General features: G+C 50.6%; 1 protein-coding gene across 1 annotated transcript in view; it reads left to right on the top strand.

Annotated features, from left to right (window-relative positions):
• Nucleotides 1–22,377, top strand: part of LOC126522231 (beta-hexosaminidase subunit beta-like) — a 73,616-nt gene that overhangs the window by 39,634 nt on the left and 11,605 nt on the right. The window contains exons 6-7 of the mRNA XM_050170960.2: nt 3,575–3,770; nt 15,547–15,637. Of these exons, the coding sequence (XP_050026917.2) occupies nt 3,575–3,770; nt 15,547–15,637 (287 nt within the window). The remainder of the gene's footprint in view (nt 1–3,574; nt 3,771–15,546; nt 15,638–22,377) is intronic.

Genomic DNA, 22,377 nt, shown 5'->3' with positions numbered 1-22,377 from the left:
CTTCTATTGCACACTCCTTAATGATGCCCACAAGATTGTCGTTCATTGCTTCAACACTGAAGTCCTCTTCCTGAGTTAAAGCCGAATATCTGTTCTGTAGCTTGGTACGGAATTCCTCTATTTTCCCTCTTACCGCTAACTCATTGATCGGCTTCTTATGTACCAGTTTCTTCCGTTCCCTCCTCAAGTCTAGCCTAATTCGAGTTCTTACCATCCTGTGGTCACTGCAGCGCACTTTGCCGAGCACGTCCACATCTTGTATGATGCCAGGGTCAGCGCAGAGTATGAAGTCTATTTAATTTCTAGTCTCGCGGTTCGGGCTCCTCCACGTCCAGTTTCGGCTATCGCGCTTGCGGAAGAAATTATTCATTATCCGTATATTATTCTGTTCCGCAAACTCTACTAATATCTCTCCCCTGCTATTCCTAGTGCCTATGCCATATTCCCCCACTGCCTTGTCTCCAGCCTGCTTCTTGCCTACCTTGGCATTGAAGTCGCCCATCAGTATAGTGTATTTTGTTTTGACTTTACGCATCGCCGATTCCACGTCTTCATAGAAGCTTTCGACTTCCTGATCATCATGACTGGATCTAGGGGCGTAGACCTGTACAACCTTCATTTTGTACCTCTTATTAAGTTTCATAACAAGACCTGCCACCCTCTCGTTAATGCTATGGAATCCCTGTATGTTACCAGCTATATTCTTATTAAGCAGGAATCCGACTCCTAGTTCTCGTCTCTCCGCTAAGCCCCGGTAGCACAGGACGTGCCCGCTTTTTAGCACTATATATGCTTCTTTTGGCCTCCTAACTTCACTGAGCCCTATTATATCCCATTTACTGCCCTCTAATTCCTCCAATAGAACTGCTAGACTCGCCTCACTAGATAACGTTCTAGCGTTAAACGTTGCCAGGTTCATATTCCAATGACGGCCTGTCCGGAGCCAGGGATTCTTAGCACCCTCTGCTGCGTCGCAGGTCTGCCCGCCGCCATGGTCAGTTGCTTCGCAGCTGCTGCGGACTGAGGGCCGGGGTTTGATTGCTGTGTTCATATAGGAGGTTGTGGCCAAGTACTGCACCAGGGTGGCCAATCCTGCTCTGGTGAGGGAGTGCGTTGCCTGTTCTGGTCACCGGGATCAGGCCACACTCCAGGCCTGTTTATGCAATTTTATCAACACGAGGATTTTTGTTTTAATCCGGTGGAAAATTGCGCGGCACCGGGATTCGAACCACGGACCTCTACGCCACCGCTGCACCCTGGCATGCACACATGGCATGACCACACACCAGACATGACCACACATGGCATGATCACACATGGCATGACCATGACCACGCTGGCATGCACACATGCAATGAAATAACAGACGCAATAGTGTTTATTGCAGCCTTTATTTGCCTCTGATTTCTTTGTAGCTGCCTGATTTGAACCAAAAACATATCTTCAAAGGAATTAAATAGTGAGTAAGGAAGGTAAGCAAAGCTTAAAAAGGCTCTAGTTAGTGTAGACCCATTGTTTGTTGCTTTGTGATACACGAATTTAGGGGGAACCGAAACACAGAAACGAAGCGCGAACTGTCAGCCGAATTTAATTAATAAGAAGATTTATACCCATAGCCGCTAGTATCAGCTGGGAGAGCCATGCACAAAAAGAGCGGAGAAAAGAAACTCGGAATGAATCAGAACCGAAAAGGCGACTCACTTGATGAGGTAGTGACACAGACGGCTGGTGCTCACGCAGGCTTCAGCCCCATCCGCAACCACACAAAATGCTTCCCATATCTCTCTCGTCACTTTGCATTTCCGTCTGAGCAGCATTTCCGTGCTCTCAAAATATTGTGAGCAGTCCCATCTCGTGCAGTGCGCATGCAAGTTGTCCGGTGCATCACCTAGGCTGAGAACATGTATGTGTTGAGCCTCTGATTCAAGCACCAGCCCGTTTATCCAAGGTGAGCATGGTTGCACGTGAGCGGTATCTTGTAAACGACTGCCTCTTCGTACATGACGAATTTGCGCACGTGTCGCCTAAAAGAGGGAGTCGCAAGGTACCGCTCACGTGCAACCGTGCGTATACGTTGGACAAACGGGCAGGTGCTGGAATCAGAGGCTCAGGGATCACAGATATGCTGTCAGCCTGCTGAATGCACAGGACAACTTGGATGCGCACTGCACGAAATGGGGCTGCTCACAATCTTTTGAGAGCACGGTAATCCTGCTCAGAAGCAAGCGCAAAGTGAGGAGAAATATGGGAGCATTTTGCAACGTTGCGGCGTAAGTGACCGTATGTGTCAGAACTCATCATCAAGCACAATTTCTGACATATATAAGAAGGCTATTCTAAACCTGTCTGTTGCTTGTCCAGTTTAACGTCAACCGCAAAAGTGTACGGCATACTGTTTACCATGCAAATGTGAATTCCTGCACCGTTAAAAAGGCAGGGCACTTCGAATTTAATTAATCACTGTGTAGGTGGTGAAGGCTACTGCATGCGGGAACGTTTATTTCGAGCTGTGTGACCACGCTTCGCCAGAATTTAGCTCCTTCGATGATCCTGCGTCCCGTAAACTTTCCCAGTTGGCGGTGCGTAATGCTTACGTACGGTAAGAAATAGCGTTGTTACGCATGGCGACACCCATGGCTTCCGCTTGAGCGCGAACTGTCCTAATGGCCATGCTCTCCCTATCGTTGATCGCCAGAGCTGTTGAAATTAGCTTTCGCTTCCTATAAACCCGCCTGAATCGCTCGTTATCAGTGCGTAGTCTCTCCCATTTGTGATCTTTCGGCGATTTCGGCGTCCGTAGACCTAATGAGACTCTTCGTCATAAAACCGACACGATGGTTGCTAATGGATTGTCTTGGCCTGGATTTGTATGGCACGAGGCATTAGACGTCTTTCAAAATCTTCGTTGCATTTGCGTTCCCGCACGCTAAATTGAAAGTCTCGAACGGGCATACACCCTAACGTCCCACAAAGGTATGACGCTTAACGTGCGTAAGGTGACGAACGCTATTCCAAATCTCTCTATTGTACCACCTTTGAGATTGGCCCATGTCGTAACGGAACAGAATGTAACTATTTTTCCGCAGAGTATGCGGCACTATTCGTCTTACTGTCGCCGTCATACTATAGTCGTCACCGTCATCTTTCTCGTCGCGCACCCCTTCCCTTATATCACAGGAGTACAGGATGCCAACCAATCGTACATATCTTTAGTGAAGCCGACTGATCCATGGTAAAACAGCGACTGAGAATGAAAACCTTCACGAATTTGTCCCCAGATTGACAGGAATGCGCGGACTGATATTTGATGAGCTGCAGCAGAATAGAACGTTTGGCTGTTTGGAATCGATTTTGAAATGTGTTGAGTTTTACCATTCAAGTTTCAGTGTGAAAATAAGATTCTCTATTGACTTCGGTCCCATCTGCATGCTGAGTGTAGTAAGAATACATTTTATGCCCACACTATATTTTTCCCCGTCACCAGGTGGTTGACGTATGAAATGGAGTGTGCAGCCGGTCTAAACTAAATTGTGCACCATGGCCCACAAGAAACAACCCACTCGCACGCTTGCAGGCGTCCCGCAATGATGTTGTGGTACAGCTGTGGAAGCAACGCAACGCTGGCAGCATCAAGAGATGGCGCCAGTACGCGGCCTTGATCTCCAGCTACGGGTACAAGATGGTCCTTTCAAGCTGCTGGTACGTGGACCATTTCAGCCACCTGAAGAATTGGACGCACTACTACGCCTGCGAACCAAGGAGCTTCAAAGGTGAGCCGCCAGTGCATTCTCCTTATATAGTGCGAGAGCACTACTAGGCTCATGGGCCGCTTTGCTGGTGTCCGGCAGTGGTGGTACATTTAAGTGTGGTGTGTATGAGGTCGATGTAGAGTACATAAAAAGGTCTTAACGTATCGACTGTGGTTATGTGGACATATCCAGGTGTAAGAAACTAAACGATTTGAAAAGAAAAACCGGAATGCGTTTGCCCGTAGGTGGATTTGAACCCAGGCGTTACGTGTACTCGGCATGAGCAGGTGTTATCGGCGAGACGAAGGAGCGCCTAGTTCGCGTAGCGCGCCTAGCGGTTCGTGACCTCACGGAAGAGGGCTCGCCACTTGCGTATGAACGGGCGGCACGTTGGCCTGTCTCCATCGCGAGTTGCAAAACGGAGCCCCTGCGTCGGCGTCGCCTGCGAAGCCACGCGGTCGACCGCGAATGTACATGCACGAAAGAAGAAGCACGGGTCCAGCCTTTGGCCCAGCGCAACGCGGCCAGGCGTGCAAAGCGGCAAGAAGGTGCCGATCGTCGTGAACGCGAGGCCGAAGCTAAATGGAAGAAGCGGCACCGTCACCTCGTTTGTCAATGGAGTAAATAAAGAAGAGATTGTGATTGTTCTAAATGCGCTTCGATTAAAACATTGTGGAGCCCGCAACACTTCCGGGGCCTACTGCGAAGCACTAAATGGAACACATTAGGGAACTACATGGGTAACTACGTTGGGAAACTGCATTAGAAAACAAAAGTGGAATCGTAATAGTTTCCCAATCGTAGTCGCGCATGTATAGTCCCCCAATCTGTTCCCTTTAGTGATTTCGCAGTAGCCGCCGGAAGTGCTGAAGGCTCCCCAAGTTTTCCTTTTTCAACACCCTCACAGAAGAGTGTTGCGTCCGTAGATTCTATGCGGTTTTTGCTAAGGAGGTTCTTGCAACTTTTTCCCGACCCCACGCTTGCTGTGCACCTTACGGCGCTGGGCGGCTCGAGCGTAAGTTCGGTCCCGGTTATCACCGCTTTTGAGGGCCGCCTATGCGAGGCTTTTTGCCGCTAAAATGAAGAAGTACTGGTAATATGCACTATGTTGTCCTGGACTTGACTAAGAGTGTATGTTTGCATTTAGCATTCTGAAAACTTTATATTCATATACCGAAGCCCCTGGTTGCGTTTTCAAACTTCACTGTGAACGTCCTCTTATTTTTTCTATGCACCTAAAGAACTTGATGCCAATCGTCCATCCCGTCTAGAACAGGTATTTTTCTTGTAACATGAATTGCACTAAGGAATCCATAAATGCTTGTGTTCTGTCCGTCTGTCCACCGTGCTGCACGCTGACGACCGCGACGCTATATACAAGGTCGGACGAGTGCTCTGGTAAACATGCGAGGATGGCGTCAGTTGGTCTGCAGCTGGCTGATGAAAACTGCTGCTTGAACTGCTTTTAAGGCATGACCGACACCGCGGCTCCCGTGTGAAGTTCGTTTCTATCAGTGCATCATTTATATTTAGTCCAACGAAAACAGGAGTGTGGCTTGCAGCCACTTGTGTGGAAATTCTGATAGTCATCTCCTAACTCCCAACTTTTAGGTTTTCACGCTGGCCATTTGACTGTGTCCTTTCTTTGCGCACTTATAGCAAGCATCCTAAATGTGAGGGCATACTGCAAGAATGTGGTTCGAAGAACCACAGCGGTAACAAGCTAGTGGCGGCTTACCGGCTGTCGCTTGTACCTCGTACAGACCAGCATGTGTCTCTTTACTTCCTTCTTTCACTTTGTGCAGTTGTGTGGACAGTGACTCCACGACTCGAGTCTTTGCGACATTCTTCCGGGCTACTTTCACGGCCAGGGCGTGGTCGGCTGCTTTCGAGAATGTCAGTTTGCCGTCCTCGGTAAAGAGCTGCACGTCCTCCCAAGTACTCCGCAAACAAAACGATCCCACAGCGCTTAGTCTAAACTGGCTCCAAATTCGTAGATCTGAGATAACTTTCGAAACCCCGCAGCACATTCGGACAGGAACTCGCCTTCGTGCGGTCCACTGCTGTAAAACTTGGCTTGTTCGCCGATTATGGACGGCTTTGGAGCGAGGTGGGCGTTGAAGATGCTCTTGAGTTGCCCGAAACATTTGGCTGGTGGCAGGTCAGGCGCCGTCAACGACTTCAGCATACCGCACGTTTGCGGGTCAATGATACTGAGGACTCCGCGCAACTTGTCGCTGTCAGGAACCTTGTCGACAATCAGAAAAGATGTCAACCTCTCCTTATAAGACTTCCAGTCACTTTCAGTAACATCAAACGAATCCATCTGGCCCAATTGTCCAGCCGACTGCAGTGTCGTTTGTTGGTTCTCCTTGAATAGGGAGCAGCACCATCAGCACTCTTCCAAATCCAACTTCAATAGCGGCTGCTTACGTAAAGACTTGCCTTCTTCACTGAACCCACGGTTGCCTTCATCCCATCCTCGTCGCCAAGTATAGTGTATCTGCCAGATACTGAACATGCAAGAGTTCCAATGGGAAAGCGGCATTTATTGTCCGAAGCTTGCGGGCTCATGGTTATGTCAGGAATGGGAAGATGTCGTACATTACACAACATATTAAGTACTTGTGCGCATATGCGCACTAACAGCAGTTGCTTATCAGGCGCGCTATAGCGCACACAATTTGGACAGGCGAAACCTATCAGTCATAGAGCTAGACCGACATTAAACGGCAGAAAGTGCTTCTACTGACACGTGAATTTTTAATGCATATCGGTTCCCTGCAAGTTCAGTTTTAAACTCATGTTCTGTCTCCACTGAATTTTGAACATTACAAGTGTGCAAAGCAGTGTTTGCACTTTTTCCTCAAAATTAAATCAATTAGTTTTCTTAGTGATGTGGCGCATCCGAAACCTTAAATAGCAGTATGTGTATTAAGAACAAGTCCTCCAGAATGCCTCTACGTAGAATCAAAGTAGCGGTCATTCCATCTACAGATGTCGTGTTCTAGACTTTCATATTTTCTCAAATTACGTTCGCACCCTGAGCATCCTTCTTATATAACTGTAAATGATATGGCGTGTCTCACGGTGTCCCACAATCAACCCACCCTTCCCACTGCGTGTAAGGAAACTTCGTGACTGAATGTACTTTCCATTCCTTGAAAATCCTTTAATGGCTCTAGCGAAGCTATTACCACCGTGGCAGTGGCATTTCGTATAATGTGACACATCATTTATTCAAGGAACAAAACACGCTCCAGAGTTATACGATAATATCTTCTAGAGCTTCAGTCGAAGTAATCTTGCCTAATATTTTACACAGATGCATCTTCAGGCACACACTCAGAGCTACATGCTCTGTGTGCGCATTCGGGTGCTGGGGTTCCGTCAGGCAGAGCACATCTGCCTTTTGCCCTTGTATCCGAGAACTTGTTGTCTGAAATAAATAAAAATTATTATATCATTAAAGATGCATCGAAGTCGCATGCCGGCGTCTCCTATACAGTGGTCGGTCCATCGTTTTCAGAATCTATACGCCCTGCTCCCGGTAGCAAGCATCTTCACTGCAGAAACTCGTGCACTGTTGGCGGCTCTGAAACAGATTAGAAAAATTAAGCTACGGAAAGCCGTTATGTTCGCGGACTTCTTAAGCGCCGTGAAAGCTTTTCATTCGCTGCGAAAACATAAAATTCCTATAATCAATTACCTTTATTCACTGCTATGCCCATGATGCATCTATACGTATAACATATATGCTGCGTGCCTGGACAAAGAGGCTACGAGAACAACGTTATGCAGATGAAATGGCGACATCCATAACGACGAAACCTAGCTATCGGTCCATAGCAGTTCGTGCCACAGACTTCAAGCCATCGCTGCTCAAAACACGGACACGCTATCGGCAACACCCTTGGAGTGCTGAAACCTTGAATAAGCTCATTTTAAATAACCAACACGTTGGGAATCGGTCACCACTAGCAAAGCAGCGATCATGTGGTGTCTGTTCTGTCGACTGAAAATAGGTGTGGCACCCATTCTTACCTTTTAGCTGGTGTTGAAGCCCCTTCTGTGGCGAGAAGCAGACTGCCCTCCATGTATTGCTGGAGAGCCGGAAAGCATAAACCGAACGGGAAAAACCACTCTCTTCTACTGTACCAACAGCACTTTTCCTTCTATCCAGCAATAATTCTTGGCGCAAAACCAATTGACCCTGAATCATTTTCGAACTTCTTACATTATACTGATTTACTGCAATAAATCTGGGTAGAATCCGGTGAAAAAGAAAACTTAGCAAGTTCTACACCTCATCTGCTAACGTTTCGAAACAAAAATTTTGCCGATGATTACGATACTCCCTAATGCGAAACTTCAGCGTAGCTGTATACGTGTTTTCATTTCGCGATATATTCGCCGGCGCGGACAATATGTCTTGTGCACCACGTTGAAAATGGAGCGAAGTGTGGCGCGACTGCCTCGCAAATCAGAAGATCGCGAGAGGCAGCGCGCGGGTGAAGCGTGGGCGCGATTCAAAGCAGTCGCCGCAGACAGACCTCCACTCATGCAGCGCTTTGTTTCCATATATGGTGTCAGTGGCGTCATCGGTGAACAACCGAGGCACGTTAGTCTGACGCCGGCCGTGTCGTAGCCATCGTCGCCGCAGAGCCCCTCTTGCGCGGCACTGCGCTTTTCTTCTCACGCTTTCGCCGCACCCTGCCTCTCTGCTTTCCACCTCATGGTTCCATCGCACTCATCCTCCACTTTCTTCCTCACGCTCTGTTCGCTGTCGCAGTTTTTTATCCTCCGCTACGCTACGCGTTCTCTCTTTCATCCTTCGCTGTGCTCGTTCGCTCGGTTACGAGCGAACGAGCACATCAAAGGTCGCGAGTTCGACCCCCCTAAAGGTCGAGGGTTGCGCTCCCACCAAAGGTCGAAAGCTTCACTCCCTCGAAAGGTAGTGCCTTCATTTACCTGTAAGAAATCGAAGGGCTGAAGCAGAGCGCCCAATCAAGAGGACCAGCGTAGCAGGCTTCTATACTCCATCTCACAAACTGATTGCAGCACTGCCGTAGATGCGAGGCGTACACAGGCAATATGCTTGCGTAGCGGTATGTAATTCCGGGTGTAACTGGCTGCATGATTATTGGCTACGCAGGTTAGTTTTATTTTTGCTCGGTACATGATACGGTACAGCGATACGCGATATTGCGCATTCTTCCATTGCGCATTAACGTTGTATACCGAGAACTACTGTGGCAGTTACCGCCGGTAATCGCAGTAGCCACCCTAACAGTGGCAACTTGGCAGCGCCCATACATCGCGGACCACCCGCTTCGATCCGAATTCGCGCTTGTTACTGGTTCTCAGCTCCGTCAGCAAGAAACAAGCAGCAAGATCCGTAATCGTTAAGCCTCATCTCAAAATGAGGTCAAATCATTAGCTATGTTGTGTCGTAATTAAACAAATGTCGTGTTTGTTTTCGCGCTACTTGAAGTACAGACACGGCACCGAGCGGTAAAACTGGTTTGATTTCTAGTTAGCAGAGGGCGCCACATCATTAGCATTGACGAAGCGGAACGCTATAAAAGCCTAATTGTTCACTGCATCATTATTATATTACCCCGTTCTAGCTTGGCACGTGATGATGGTAGGGAGCAAGCGCTGTGCAGCCGCTGTGGCGCACGTGAACATCTGTAAGGGCATTCGACCGTACTACTTCCTAAATAGACTACAGGGTAACTGCAGGTGAAGCGTACAGATAAAGCGAAGCCCTCCTGTCGCATGCATGTAAACGCAGCTTATGGTTACGGCGTCAAAGCTTTTTCTCCGTCAATCCACCAACCACGGAGCATGTAAAAGGATGGCAAGCAGACGCTGAGCAGACGACGCGGCGCGGATGAACACACCTCGAATGCATTCGGCCTTCGTATTGGCTAAATATTTGTGTAACTTCCACAGTGCTGCAACAAGCTTGAGAAATGGAGGATAAAACAAAACTGCGCGTGCCGACATTATGCATCGAGCACGCGCAGACCAACTCTATTTTATTGCGATAGCAATTATGTGCGCACTCCAGGCGCACTCCTGTCGTCGGCGTCACCATGAGGTTAGGTATAAAGTCCAAGGGAGATAAAATCGTCGCCGTGCGCCGTATGCTGTATGTGCGAGTGAAAGCATGCGAGGATGAATCGGCGATCGCGGCTCAATCTCGCGCACGCAATGCACGAAAGCGGGAAGGAAGCGCACCGCCTTCCGTCGCGCGCAAGGCTTCAGGGAGGGGGGAGGGGAGGTTCCGAGCGGCCTGTATCTTGAAAACAATCTGCGATGGGTACAGCGTCCACGCCGCGCTGTGTTTTCGTTACTTAGCTCGTGTTGATGCGGGTGGCTGCACGAAGGTCAATTCGCTCGCTGTTGCTGCCGCGTTTCCCCAATGCAGCTTTTTGACAGCGCGTTTCCTCAGTCATCTAGTAAGATATGTTTACTTGTGCGCCTGTAACACCATGCTTGTTAATTTAGTTAGTATGCCTATGCTTACAAGTTTATACGGCCGATAAAACTGCTAGCCTTATTACTTCGTATAGCTAGCTGTCCGCTAATTTGCTCTCGCAATCGATACTTCGCCTTTCGGGTGAAACTGTGGCTACAGGGTGGCCCTGTAGCCGGCACCAAGACGCCGGCTACAGGGCCACCCGCCCAGACGGAATGGCGATATGGCGAATTAGTGTAACCACATTACAAAAGGCTACATGGTCAGTATAAGTAGTCAGCGTGAAGGGCATCGAGTCACTGCCACAGAGCTCTGGTGGGCGGCACAGTATGCTACGTAACAGACGAGAGACTCGATGAACAGCGGCTGTTGGGAGGAACATGCCAAGTTGACGAAATGATGGTCGCACGTGCATCTTGAGGACTGAGGAATGGCAAAGTTTGTCAGAGGAATGGTGCGTCGACAGTGCTTCCGCGAGTGTTGTCGGCGGCGCATCACTGACCGCACCGTCGTACGGCGTGTAGGGTGCGCGCACGAGCAATTCAGCCCAAGAGCTGGCACTGCGACATCGCGAAAGCTACAGAAATTCTGAGAATTATCTATTGATCGAAAGCATTGTTTCGGTAGGTTGCCACTTCGTTTTTGCTTAATTTTGCTTACTTGCTTTTACAAGTTATGCGCGTCTACCCATGGTCTTTCCGGTGGCAAAGAATGATTTGGCTTTTGCAGAAAATTGTCAGATTTTCTCCACGCATACGTCCTCTTCAATGAAATCCTACCAGCTCAGCCGGAACGCTGGGCACCAGAGCGCCTCGACGGCGCAGAGCGTCGAAAGAACATTTACTCTGCTCAACCAAGCGAGGGGTCGCCGAGCTAAAGCTCTTCCTTTCGTCCAGCGCTCGGCTGCCCCTATTGGTCAATCTGGCCATGAAGAACTTGCCTGCCCATCTGGATGCCGTCCCCTGGGTGCAACACGCACTCTACGTTGACATCAGCATCTGGGCCACGCAAGGCTCTTCGGGAGACATGCAGGTCAACCTGCAGCGAGCGGCGATCATAGTGCACCGATATGCTCACGCTTGCGGCCTCTAATGCTCCCCACAAAAGTCTGAATTCGTGCATCTCCGCCCCTCGCCAAATGTACGTCGAAAATTGTTATCTCTCTAGAGTATAGTCCAATCCCTTAACAACCTGAGATTAGAGTCCTCGGACTTTTCCTCAACCAACACCGCCGGTCCGACACAACACTAGGGAAGCTGCGGAAGGTGGGGGACCAGGTGGGCCGCATAGTCCGCCGGGTTTCCAACAAGCGCGGAGGTCTCAGACGCAAAGACGCCTTGCGGCTGGCCAATGCGTTTGTGACTAATTGAATCTTGTATTCGACTCCATACCACCATCTCCGCGAACATGAGGAGGACGCCCTCGAGGTCATCCTCCGAAAGATAGTTAAGCGGGCCCTTGATCTACCAGTCAGCACCTTTAACCGGCACCTTCTGGGCATGGTGATTACGTATCGGGAGCTCAAGAAAGCTCATCTTACCAACCAAATCACATGTCTTTCTCAGACACTGTCGGGTCGCTGCCTCCTTGCCCGACCATACCTCCAGCCTCTCAGACAGATGTAAGAGCGTACGTACGCCACAAGAATGGCGCTATGCTCTGCACGTGGCCATCTTCTCCAGCACATGACACACACATACTGTGATGGCAGACGCCTGGCTCGCGCGGAGGCCCTGGCACGCCATTATGACACCAAACCCGGCGTTTGCTACGTGGACGCCTCCGGACCACACCATGGGGATGGTTTACGGCCGCGGTGGTTCACGAAGGCAAAACAGTTAATGGCCTTTGCTTTCGCGCTAGGGACAAAGCATATGCGGAGGAAGTCGCCATCGCGTTGGCTGCATCTCATTCTCGCTCTCAAATTATCATCACCGACCCGCGAGGGGCCTGTCGGAACAACGAACAGGGTCAGATTCCATTTCTTGCCTGTCGTACCCTTCAATCTAGCTGCCAAACCAGGGCTCCTGTTCACATGGGATTAGAATGAAATGAGGCAGCGGACGCTGCCGCCCGCGCGCTTTCTCACCGGGTTCCTTTCTTATCTGACCCCGCCGATCAAGACTCTACCCCCAACCCAATCTACTCCTTTACAGAAATTGCAGCCTATTATCAATCCGGCCACGAACTCTACCCCCACCCGTGTGGAGGCCTCAAAAAGGAGGAGGAGCGCCTCCTGCTCCACCTCTTTACCAACACTATGCAGGGCCCGGCGGCTCTCAAACATTTCGATCCGGCCTCTAGCGGAGCTTGCCCGCACTGTGCGGAGAAGTCCTCGGACCTCTACCCCATGGTGTGGGCTTGCTCGTCCAGACCTGCTTTCTCCCCTTGCCCAACCCTACCCGGGAGAACTGGGAGGCGGCCCAGCTTGGCCGCTGAGACCTACGGGCCCGAAAAGCCCTAGTTGAGCGCGCTCTGGCGGCGGCTACCGCTGCTGGGGTCGCGTACAAAGGAGTCTACCTAGTGTTTGTTAGGGGCGGTCCTTTCAGGTTCACCCAGAGCATACCTCCTTGTGTTTTCTGTTCGACTACTGAAAGTTTTTCACCACCACCACCACCCCCACCGCTGCCGTCTCCACTCTCCCGCTGGGCCTGCTGCGCCCGCTGACCAGTAAACCCGCTGAGCTATAACTCTCTATATATGGTTCCTGGCGTAACTGACATATTATTGGTTGCACCAGAGAGTTTTACTTTTTGCTAGCTACATTATACGGTACAGCGATACGTGATATGTTATGGGCTTTGCGCTCCACGTCATATACTTAGAAGTACTGTGACAGTTACCGCCGCTAACCATAATAGCCACCCTAACCATGATCACCTATAGCAACATGGCAGCGCCGATACAGTGCCGAACGCCCTCTTCGATCCGAATTCGCGCTCGTTACTGGCTCTCCGCCATGTCAATAAGAAACAAGAAGCAACATCCGTCATCGCTAAGTCTCGTCTCAAGCTAAGGTCAAAGCATTAGGTATGTTTTGCCGTAATTATTGAGATCAGCTGTTTGTTCACGCGCTGCTAGGAATACAGAAACGGCGGGAAGCCTTAAAAGAGGTTTGGCTTCTAGTTAGCAGATAGCGCCACAGCAGTAACACTGGTGAAGTGCTGACGATGTGGAACGGTATGAAGGCCTAATTGCTCACTGCATAATTTATTTGCTGCCCTGTTCCAGCATAGTACGTGACGACGGCAGCGAGCAAACGCCAAATAGACACCAATCAGCCGCTGTGCCGCAGGTGAACATTTATGACGGCATTCGTCCTTACTATACTTGCTAAGGAGGCTGCAAGGTAAGTGCAGGGAAGCGTACAGGTGAAGCGAAGCCTCGCTGTCACATGAATGTAAACCAAACTCATGGTTATGGCCTCAAAACATTTCTTGCGTCAATCCACCAACCGTGGGGCATGTACCGACAACATGGCAAGCAGACGCTGAGCAGACGACACGGCGCAGATGAGCACATCTCAACGGCCATATGAGCGTGCGCTGGCGAGCGTCTTGGTAGGCTCTAACTGCTATTACTCGCGAGGTGCGGCAAACGCAAGGCGCGCGGGCGCGATTTTTCTCGCGGCGGCACGCGTACGTGTAATTTGACCTTTAAACCGGGGAGGCTCGTTTGCGCCATGATAAAGACACGGTCCTTCGCTGCAGAAACCGCGCACCGACAGGTATCACCATGGCTACTACGTGTGGGAAAACAATGGCACAAGTTGACAGGGTCTGCATAGTTGCGTTATAAGATTCGTCCCCGCAAGAAAAGCTGTCTAACGTGAGCTCCTTGAATACAGCTCCTTCTGTGCGCCAGCCTGTGCGATTGGAACACGAACACGTAAAATATACATTTCGCCATCTGGCGTCCAAATTCTGACACTAAGGGAACGCATACAGTTATTATAAGTAATGTTCTTCAGACAACGTTATAAAACTACTAAACTTTGTATTTTTATGTATAATTTTCAATGAGGGCGAAATATCGCATGAGGCTCATATATTCATATTGCAATAAAACTAGCCAAGCGCCTCAATGCGCTTGCTTTGACGAGGGAAGTCTTAAAAAGGACGCTTTACTTAACCACTACGTTTTAACCACTAGGCGCGTGGTTCAATTTGGAGCGTGCGTCACATGCCAGCGAAAAGTTTCTCGCGTTCTTTTCTCGTGACAGGTCGCGTTTTGAGGCGCTCTGTTAGACTGCACCAACTCCGAGATTGGCCGCTGGTACTTGCCTCGTCGCAGCAAATGCTACGCAGATGCTGTACCACCTTCATGATCAGCCCAGGTCGAACAGGGTTTACATTTCATCGCCGGACTGCAAGTGCCATCGTCGTTTTAACAAACACCACATGACGTAGACGTAGGCATGCGTGGGATTATATAACACGCGGTCGCATGAATACTTCATAATTCATGTTCCTCTCGCCTCTCGCTCGTCCACTACACATGTAGTACACTGTATCTCCAACAACCGCCATATGGTAAGGTTGCGCAGAACGGTCGCAGTAGAAATCATGCAGTCGGTTTCACACGATTGTCGTCACTGTCGTCTTGCTGCTGTCGCGCCATACACGCTCGCGTCAGACACATCTATAGCTGTCCGTCTTTCGCAAACGCCTCGGTCCACCTCGGTCCACCTGATAATGGTTTGCGCAATACCTGGCGATGCTGGTTAGCCAGCTACCAGCAAAATGCTTCGCGTAATATTGATTACCACAGTTCATGGGGTCTGCTTCACTTTCTGACTTCTCTCGACGGGATGCGAGCGCACTCCACAGATGCATTTGCATTGATAAAAGTGAGATCACTCGCTCTTCTAGCTCACAGTAATAATAATTTACTCCTGAGACAAACGTCTATGCAACCGCGCCGTAGTTCATTCAAAGTCGCACATGCTAAACACTTATTCTTCTTGGCCAGTGGGACACAACTGTCTTCAGTTACCGAAAGTGCTGACGCTCAGGGGGAGGGAGGGTGGAGGGGGGTGCTTTGGCGCACGTCTGTACGGGATTAACATTCTTAGCCTACTTCCCCCTCTACAGATTATAAATAAATATGTCGTCAGCAATACAATTTCTCACTACACTACTTGATTGCCAATCGTATTAATGTCGGCAGTCATCGTGAGATGGGTGCTGCCGAAATTTTTTTGTAGGTCTTGCACTTTTCTTCCAGGTACGCAACCATACGAATTCGCCGAGCTCGCGGTAAGCAGTGCACATTCTGTTGCACTCATACACGTGTTTTTCATGCGTACAGGAACGTTGAAACAGAAGCAACTGGTCCTTGGCGGCGAAGCCTGCATGTGGGGGGAGTACGTAGACCGGACAAACCTTCTCGCCAGCCTGTGGTGAGTGATTACCGAGTACTCTTCTTTATTTTATGTGCTCTTCATTGCCATTCTACCGTAGATTGCGCCTCTTTTGCCAGTACGGGTATGTTAAGCTTCGAAACATGCCGGCATTTACTCTAGTCGATTAGACGGCTGAGTAAGTTCGTACACACTTTAAAAACGCAAAGCCAAGCCCAAGATATGTAAGAAAAACGAATTATATTTTACTAAATCAAAATAAATAAATAAATAAATAAGGGCTAGTTGGGCACTTTATATACTAGCTGGTTTATTGGAAATACATATGAACATGAATGTACACGATGTCCCATGTAAGGTTAGCCTTCCTGTGAAACAAATTATTTAAAGCATTATACGATTCTGAGACCTTCGATCTTCAGTCATTACGTTTCTTGTTCCATCCGGATAATTTTGGTGTACCTGGTTAACCGGGCTAGCTACAGCAACGCAACGAAAAGACGCGAACGAGATTCCGCGCTTGCGTTCGCTCTTCTCGTCCGTCTCCCTTACTTGCGCCTCTACACAAATACCTAGAAAAAAATTCACACGGTCTCTTATGTTATCCCTAAAATGATTCGAAGGCGAAAGCCCAAGTGCCGTTGCATTAGATGGGCATATGACGTACATATCCCCCTTAATTCGCTTAGTAATTCCCCTTAGTTCAATTAGTGTACTTCGCTTAGTCATCCCTCCTAATTCCAATGGTCATGGGTTCGACTCCCACCCAAGGTCTTCGGTTCGAGTGCTTCAAATAACTATATATTAACTGTACCTTCATTAAGTTAGCCTTCATTAACACCAAAGCTCGTGGGTTCGACTCCCACCAAAGGTCGTAGGTTCGAGTGCCTTAACTCTATCCTAATTAACCGTGCTTTAATTCGCCTTCATTAAGAGCAAGGATCCCGATTTGACTCCCACCAAAGGTCGTGGGCTCGACTCCCGACAAATAGTGAGGGTTCGCAGCCTTTTTCTACCTTTCGTGTCGTCGACGCGTTTTCGCTCAAGGTCGACTGACCGATTATATATGCAAGGCTTTCGCATTAATAATAGTGAAACATGTCCTTAGGTTTAGAATCAAGGGCGCGACTTCCGTTCCAGTGGAAAAGCTGTCATTGCTTCCCTAAACATCCCATTCTGTTGTTTTCAGCGCGCTTTATCCTGCGCAAGTATTTTTTACATACTATACCAGTAGTGTGTGAACTGGCTCCATATTGCACCACGTGCCGCAACACTAGTGGTGCCAAAAGTGATTTTAACTGTCCTCGTTGCACAACTCGGCAACCGCCTGGAAGTGGAAACCTGTCGGTGTTGGTGTAACCGTCATCTGATCGTGAACTAAGTCCCGAGTGACGATCGCAGTCACAGTCACGTGACGATCGCTGTCACAATGTGACGACCCGGCAGTCGACGAGTCGGATATTGAGCGGGGTTGGTTCCTTACGGTTACGAGAGCCGTGAGAGATCCTCCTTTCCCGGTCGGTGCTGGGGGCCCAAAGGGGCCTGTTGGACCAGGCGGAGAAAGTAGCCAGAATCCCCCCCACTGGTGTCCTGGAATATGGACCAACCCAGCCGCTTCCCTCCGATCCTACCCCTTTTCCTTATTCCCCTTTCCCCTCCTTTGATTATTCAATACAGTTTTTCCTCCTCCTCCACCGGTTACTTTTGTCACCGCTAGCCTCATGACGCGTGACCACGCGACACTTTCTTACAGAGTTACCACCACTTCTCTGTATCGCGTATGTTTTTAGCCTTTTAGAGCGCAGCTCTTAGGCGACCGTTCCTGCGTCGGTGTCCCTCGTAGTCGAGCTAATGAGCAAAGCGAAAGATGAAGGAGCGAACGCGAAGCGCAGAGGGCCAAGAAAGATGGCAAAAGAGAAGAGAGCGCGAGGAGGAAAGCGGAGGGGGAGGGTGCAACGTAACCATGAGGCAGAATGCGAAGGAGGAGGAGGAGGGTACGGTGAAAGGCGAGAGAAGAAAAGCGTAGTACCGCGCAAGATAGGCTCGGCAGCGACGATGGCTACGAGATAGCGCCATAGTAGCGCGCGTCAGACATATGGGAGCAAAACGCTGCTTGAGCGGAACTCTGTATGCTGCGGCTATAGTGCGAATCAGGCCCAGGCGTCACCCATGCGCTGCTTCTCGCAATCTCCCGTTTGGTAACGCAATCGCGCCACACTTCCCTCCATTTGCAACGTGCCCCACGTGACAGATGAAAACGCGTCTAGAGCTGCGCTCAAACTTAGTATGAGAGAGTATCGTTCCTCTATGAATTTTGTTTTCTCTGAAGGGACTCCGAAGGTGGGGCAGTCTAAATGTGGGCGCCGATATCTGCTACGGGGTGTTTAGGTGCGCGAGCGACCCCCGTCCTTCGGACAGCCCTTGCAGTGCCTTGATTTACCTAGCGTTCCACAACGTTGTGAACGTGAATAAACCTCATCGCATTTGGTGGAGGTTGCTGAGATCCTTCGCCTCGTCCTGGAGCTCCGCACTCGAACCCTGCCAACAAGATCGCCTTGCACTATGCCTGATCCCGCCACCTCGTTGCCTGCACCACCGGCTGCCACAGTCATCTGCGCCGGCGTCCCTCGTCAACGCGACCCACCCATTTTCAGTGGGACCGCCGAACACAACGTGGAAGACTGGCTCTCATCGTACGAACGTGTAAGTGCCCATAATAAATGGGATGACCAGTCTAAGCTGACCCACGTGCCGTTCTACCTCGCCGACGTAGCCAAACTGTGGTTCTTCAACCACGAATTAGACTTTACAAGCTGGTCCGCGTTTAAGACTCAGTTTGCTGAAGTGTTTGATCGCCCAGCTGTGCGTAAGCTACGCGCTGAACAGCGTCTACGCCAGCGCGCACAGCAGCCTGGAGAGACATTCCCCAGCTACATCGAGGATGTTCTCGATTTGTGCAAGCGGGTAAATCCCAGCATGTCAGAGGATGACAAGATCAAACACATCCTCAAGGGCATCGAGGACAGCGCATTCCAGATGTTGCTGGCCAAAAGCCCAACTAGCGTATCCGTCCTCATTAACCTCTGCCAGAGCTTTGACGAGCTGCGCCGCCAACGTTCCATCGCCCGCCAGAACATTCAGCACGCCGATTCCGTCTCGAGCATCGCGGTTTCTACCGACATAACCAACTCGACCCTCTCGCAGCATATCAAAGATTTTATCCGTGAAGAGGTGGCCAGGCTGCTCTCGCTGCTGCCTCACAGTGACGCACCTACGGCAGCTTTGCCTCCAACACTGCAGGAAGCCATCCGAAATCAGATATCTGCAGCGCTTCCTGCAGCTCCTACAACCCTCCCACCCAACCCTATGAGTGTGCCGCTGGCCCATACCAACTTTGCCAATCACCCTACGTCGCTGCCGCTCAGTTATGCAGCCGTGGTTGCACGGCCACCTGAGCAGACAGCTTCCTTTTCATCGCCCATGCATCCGGCTTCATTTCCAGTTGCCCGACCGTCACCACACTTTTTTCGTCCCACCGAGATGTGGCGCACTCAAGACAACCGGCCTATCGCTTCGCCTGCGGCATTGCTGGCCATGTGGCGCGCTTCTGTCGCCGCCGCGCCTCAACTGCGCGTACCAGCTTTGACACGCCCAGCTACGCAACACAATACGCCGCCACGCCTCCATTATCACCGCGACGTCTCGACACTGATCGCCGGTTGGAAACTCGGCGTACCCCTTCCCCTCGTCGGTGTTCGATTTCGCCCCTGCGTCGTCGAGTTCCCACTGAAGAGGGAAACTGACTGCTGCAGTTCCTGAGGCAAGAACTGCAAATACATCGACGTTCTCAAGACCTCAATCTTCGCCGCAAAATGTAATTACCGTTTTTGTAGAGGGAGTACCAGCAGTGGCACTAGTCGATACCGGAGCAGCCGTTTCCGTCATTCACGAGGGCCTTTGCCGCAAGCTACGAAAAGTGACTACAGCTCGCTCTGGCCTGTTGCTCGCCACTGCCAGCGCGCAGCGAATTCACCCTTCAGCTGTATGCGCGGCCCGTGTCGTCATCAACGACGTTCTGTACATAATCGAGTGTTTCGTGCTACCATCGTGCTCTCACGACCTCATCCTTGGTTGGGATTTCCTGTCACGTCATCATGCTGTCATTGACTGTTCGCGTGCAGAAGTGTCGCTTTTACCACTATGTGAATCACTGCCGACCAGCTCTCCTCACTTTGCCGGCAAACTCACTGTTGATGCCGACACAACCATACCTCCTGAGTCGTCGATGGCTGTTTTCTTGTCGTCTGATGCCGCATCTGACGCCACCGTAGTGTTCACGCCGTCCGATGTGTTTGCTCAACGCAAGGGCATTGTTCTTCCGTTTGCCGTGCTTACTGTAACACCTGGGTCAACTGTGATGCTGGTCACCAACTACTACCAGTACCCGATCAGCCTACTGCGTGGAGAGACAGTAGGATACTTCTAAGCGGTCGACTACGTCGACGACCTCGATGTTCCTGCCGACTCCCTCCGTCACGTTGACGCCATCGCTTCGGTCTCCGGCTCATCACCTTCAGTGGGTTTTGACAAGACCATCGACCCTGAACTTTCCCCATCTCATCGCCGCCAAGTTCTCGCTCTCCTTCACAAGTTTGTCTCTTCTTTCGACTGTCATCAGACGTCACTGGGCCGTGTCACCAGTGTTTCTCACATCATCGACACCGGTTCCCACTCCCCCTTGCGACAGCGCCCGTATGGTGTCTGTGCCGAAGAGCGCCGAATCATCACTGAGCAAGTGGACGACATGCTCAAACGTAAAGTCATCCTTCCCTCTCAAAGTCCTTGGTCTTCACCTGTCGTATTGGTGAGGAAAAAAGATGGCTCCATTCGCTTTTGTGTCGACTACAGACAACTAAACGAGATAACGAGGAAAGACGTTTATCCTCTGCCTCGAATCGATGACGCTCTCGACTGTTTACAAGGCGCAGAATACTTCCGTTCCTTGGATCTGCGCTCCGGGTACTGGCAAGTTCCAATGGCCGAGCCTGACCGTCCGAAAACCGCATTCGTTACACTCGATGGCCTCTACGAGTTTAACGTCATGGCCTTCGGGTTGTGCAACGCGCCTGCTACTTTTGAGCGTATGATCGACACCATCCTTCGTGGCCACAAATGGAAGACCTGTTTATGTTACCTCGACGACATCGTCGTCTTCTCAACCGATTTTCTGACGTACCTCGCTTGCCTGCATGACATTCTGACCTGTCTCGCCTCTGCCGGTCTACAGCTTAACCTCAAAAAGTGCCGCTTTGCTGCAAGCAAGCTAACCATATTGGGTCACGTTGAACCATATTGGGTCAGAGTACGACATCCGCGTCATGTACCGCTCCGGTCGCAAGCACTCCGACGCTGATGCGCTCTCTCGCTCCCCACTGACGCCTGATTTGGTGTCGTTGTCAGCTTCCTCGTCCACCCTGTCACCGTTCACCATCACTGACATGCTCACAGAGCAGCGCAAGGACCCATCCCTTGCAATGTTGCTTGACTACCTTGCTGCTCCGTCTGATGTCCCTTCGACACGAGCACTGCGTCGCCAAGCAACCCACTTTTCAGTGCGGGACAACATTCTATATCGCTGAAACTACATGCCCGACGGACGCAAATGGCTCCTCGCTATACCTCGTCATATGCGCTCTGACGTCTGCGCCTCTTTTCACGCTGACCCCCTAAGCGCTCATGCCGGCGTCCTCAAAACTTACACAAGGTTGCGTCAGCGCTATTATTGGAGAGGCATGTACAACTTTGTGCAAAAGTACATTCGGTCTTGCACTACATGCCAACAAGGCAAGACACCTACACAGCGTTTCACAGGACCGTTGCAGCCGCTACCATGCCCGTCTCGTCCGTTCGACCGCGTCGGCATCGACCTCTACGGCCCGTTTCCATGCAGCGGGCGTGGAAATCGGTGAATTATTGTCGGCGTAGATCACCTTACTCGCTACGCTGAGACTGCAGCACTGCCAGCGGCGACCGCCCGTGACGTTGGTTTTTTCATCCTTCACAATTTTGTTCTTCGCCACGGTGCTCCCCGAGAATTACTGAGTGATAGGGGCCGTGCCTTCCTGTCGGAGGGCATCCAAGCCCTCCTCGCTGAGTGCAGGATAATTCATCGCAAATCGACCGCGTACCATCCCCAAACCAACGGTCTGACCGAGCGCTTCAATCGCACACTTGGCGACATGTTGCGGATGTATATTTCATCCGACCACTCCAACTGGGACACCGTACTCCCCTTTGTTACGTTCGCGTACAACACCGCGACGCAAGCGACCACCGACTTTTCCCCCTTTTTCCTTGTGTTTGGCCGTGAGCCTTCATGCCCTTTGGACACCATACTGCCGTACCAACCTGACGCTACAGAGTATACTCCGCTTTCCGAAGTCGCCAAATATGCTGAAGATTGCCGTCAGCTGGCACGTGCCCTTACTAGTGAGACTCAAGAACGTCAAAAGACAAGACATGACCGTGCTCATCAACCACCGCACAACTTTGCTCCTGGTTCGCTTGTGTGGCTTTGGATACCAGCCCACATTCCTGGCCTTTCTTCCAAACTCCTGGCGCGTTATCACGGTCCATACCGTATAATCAAGGCCACTTCACCGGTCAGCTACATCGTCGAGCCACTCACAGTGTCACCAGACCTGCGTCGTCTTGGGCGAGAGACAGTACATGTCAACCGCCTGAAACCGCACTACGACCCGCTCATCTTCTCCGCGCCC

This window comes from Dermacentor andersoni, chromosome 6 (genome assembly GCF_023375885.2).
Source record: "Dermacentor andersoni chromosome 6, qqDerAnde1_hic_scaffold, whole genome shotgun sequence".
NCBI lineage: Eukaryota > Metazoa > Arthropoda > Arachnida > Ixodida > Ixodidae > Dermacentor > Dermacentor andersoni.
This window is presented reverse-complemented; position numbering and strand designations above follow the sequence as displayed.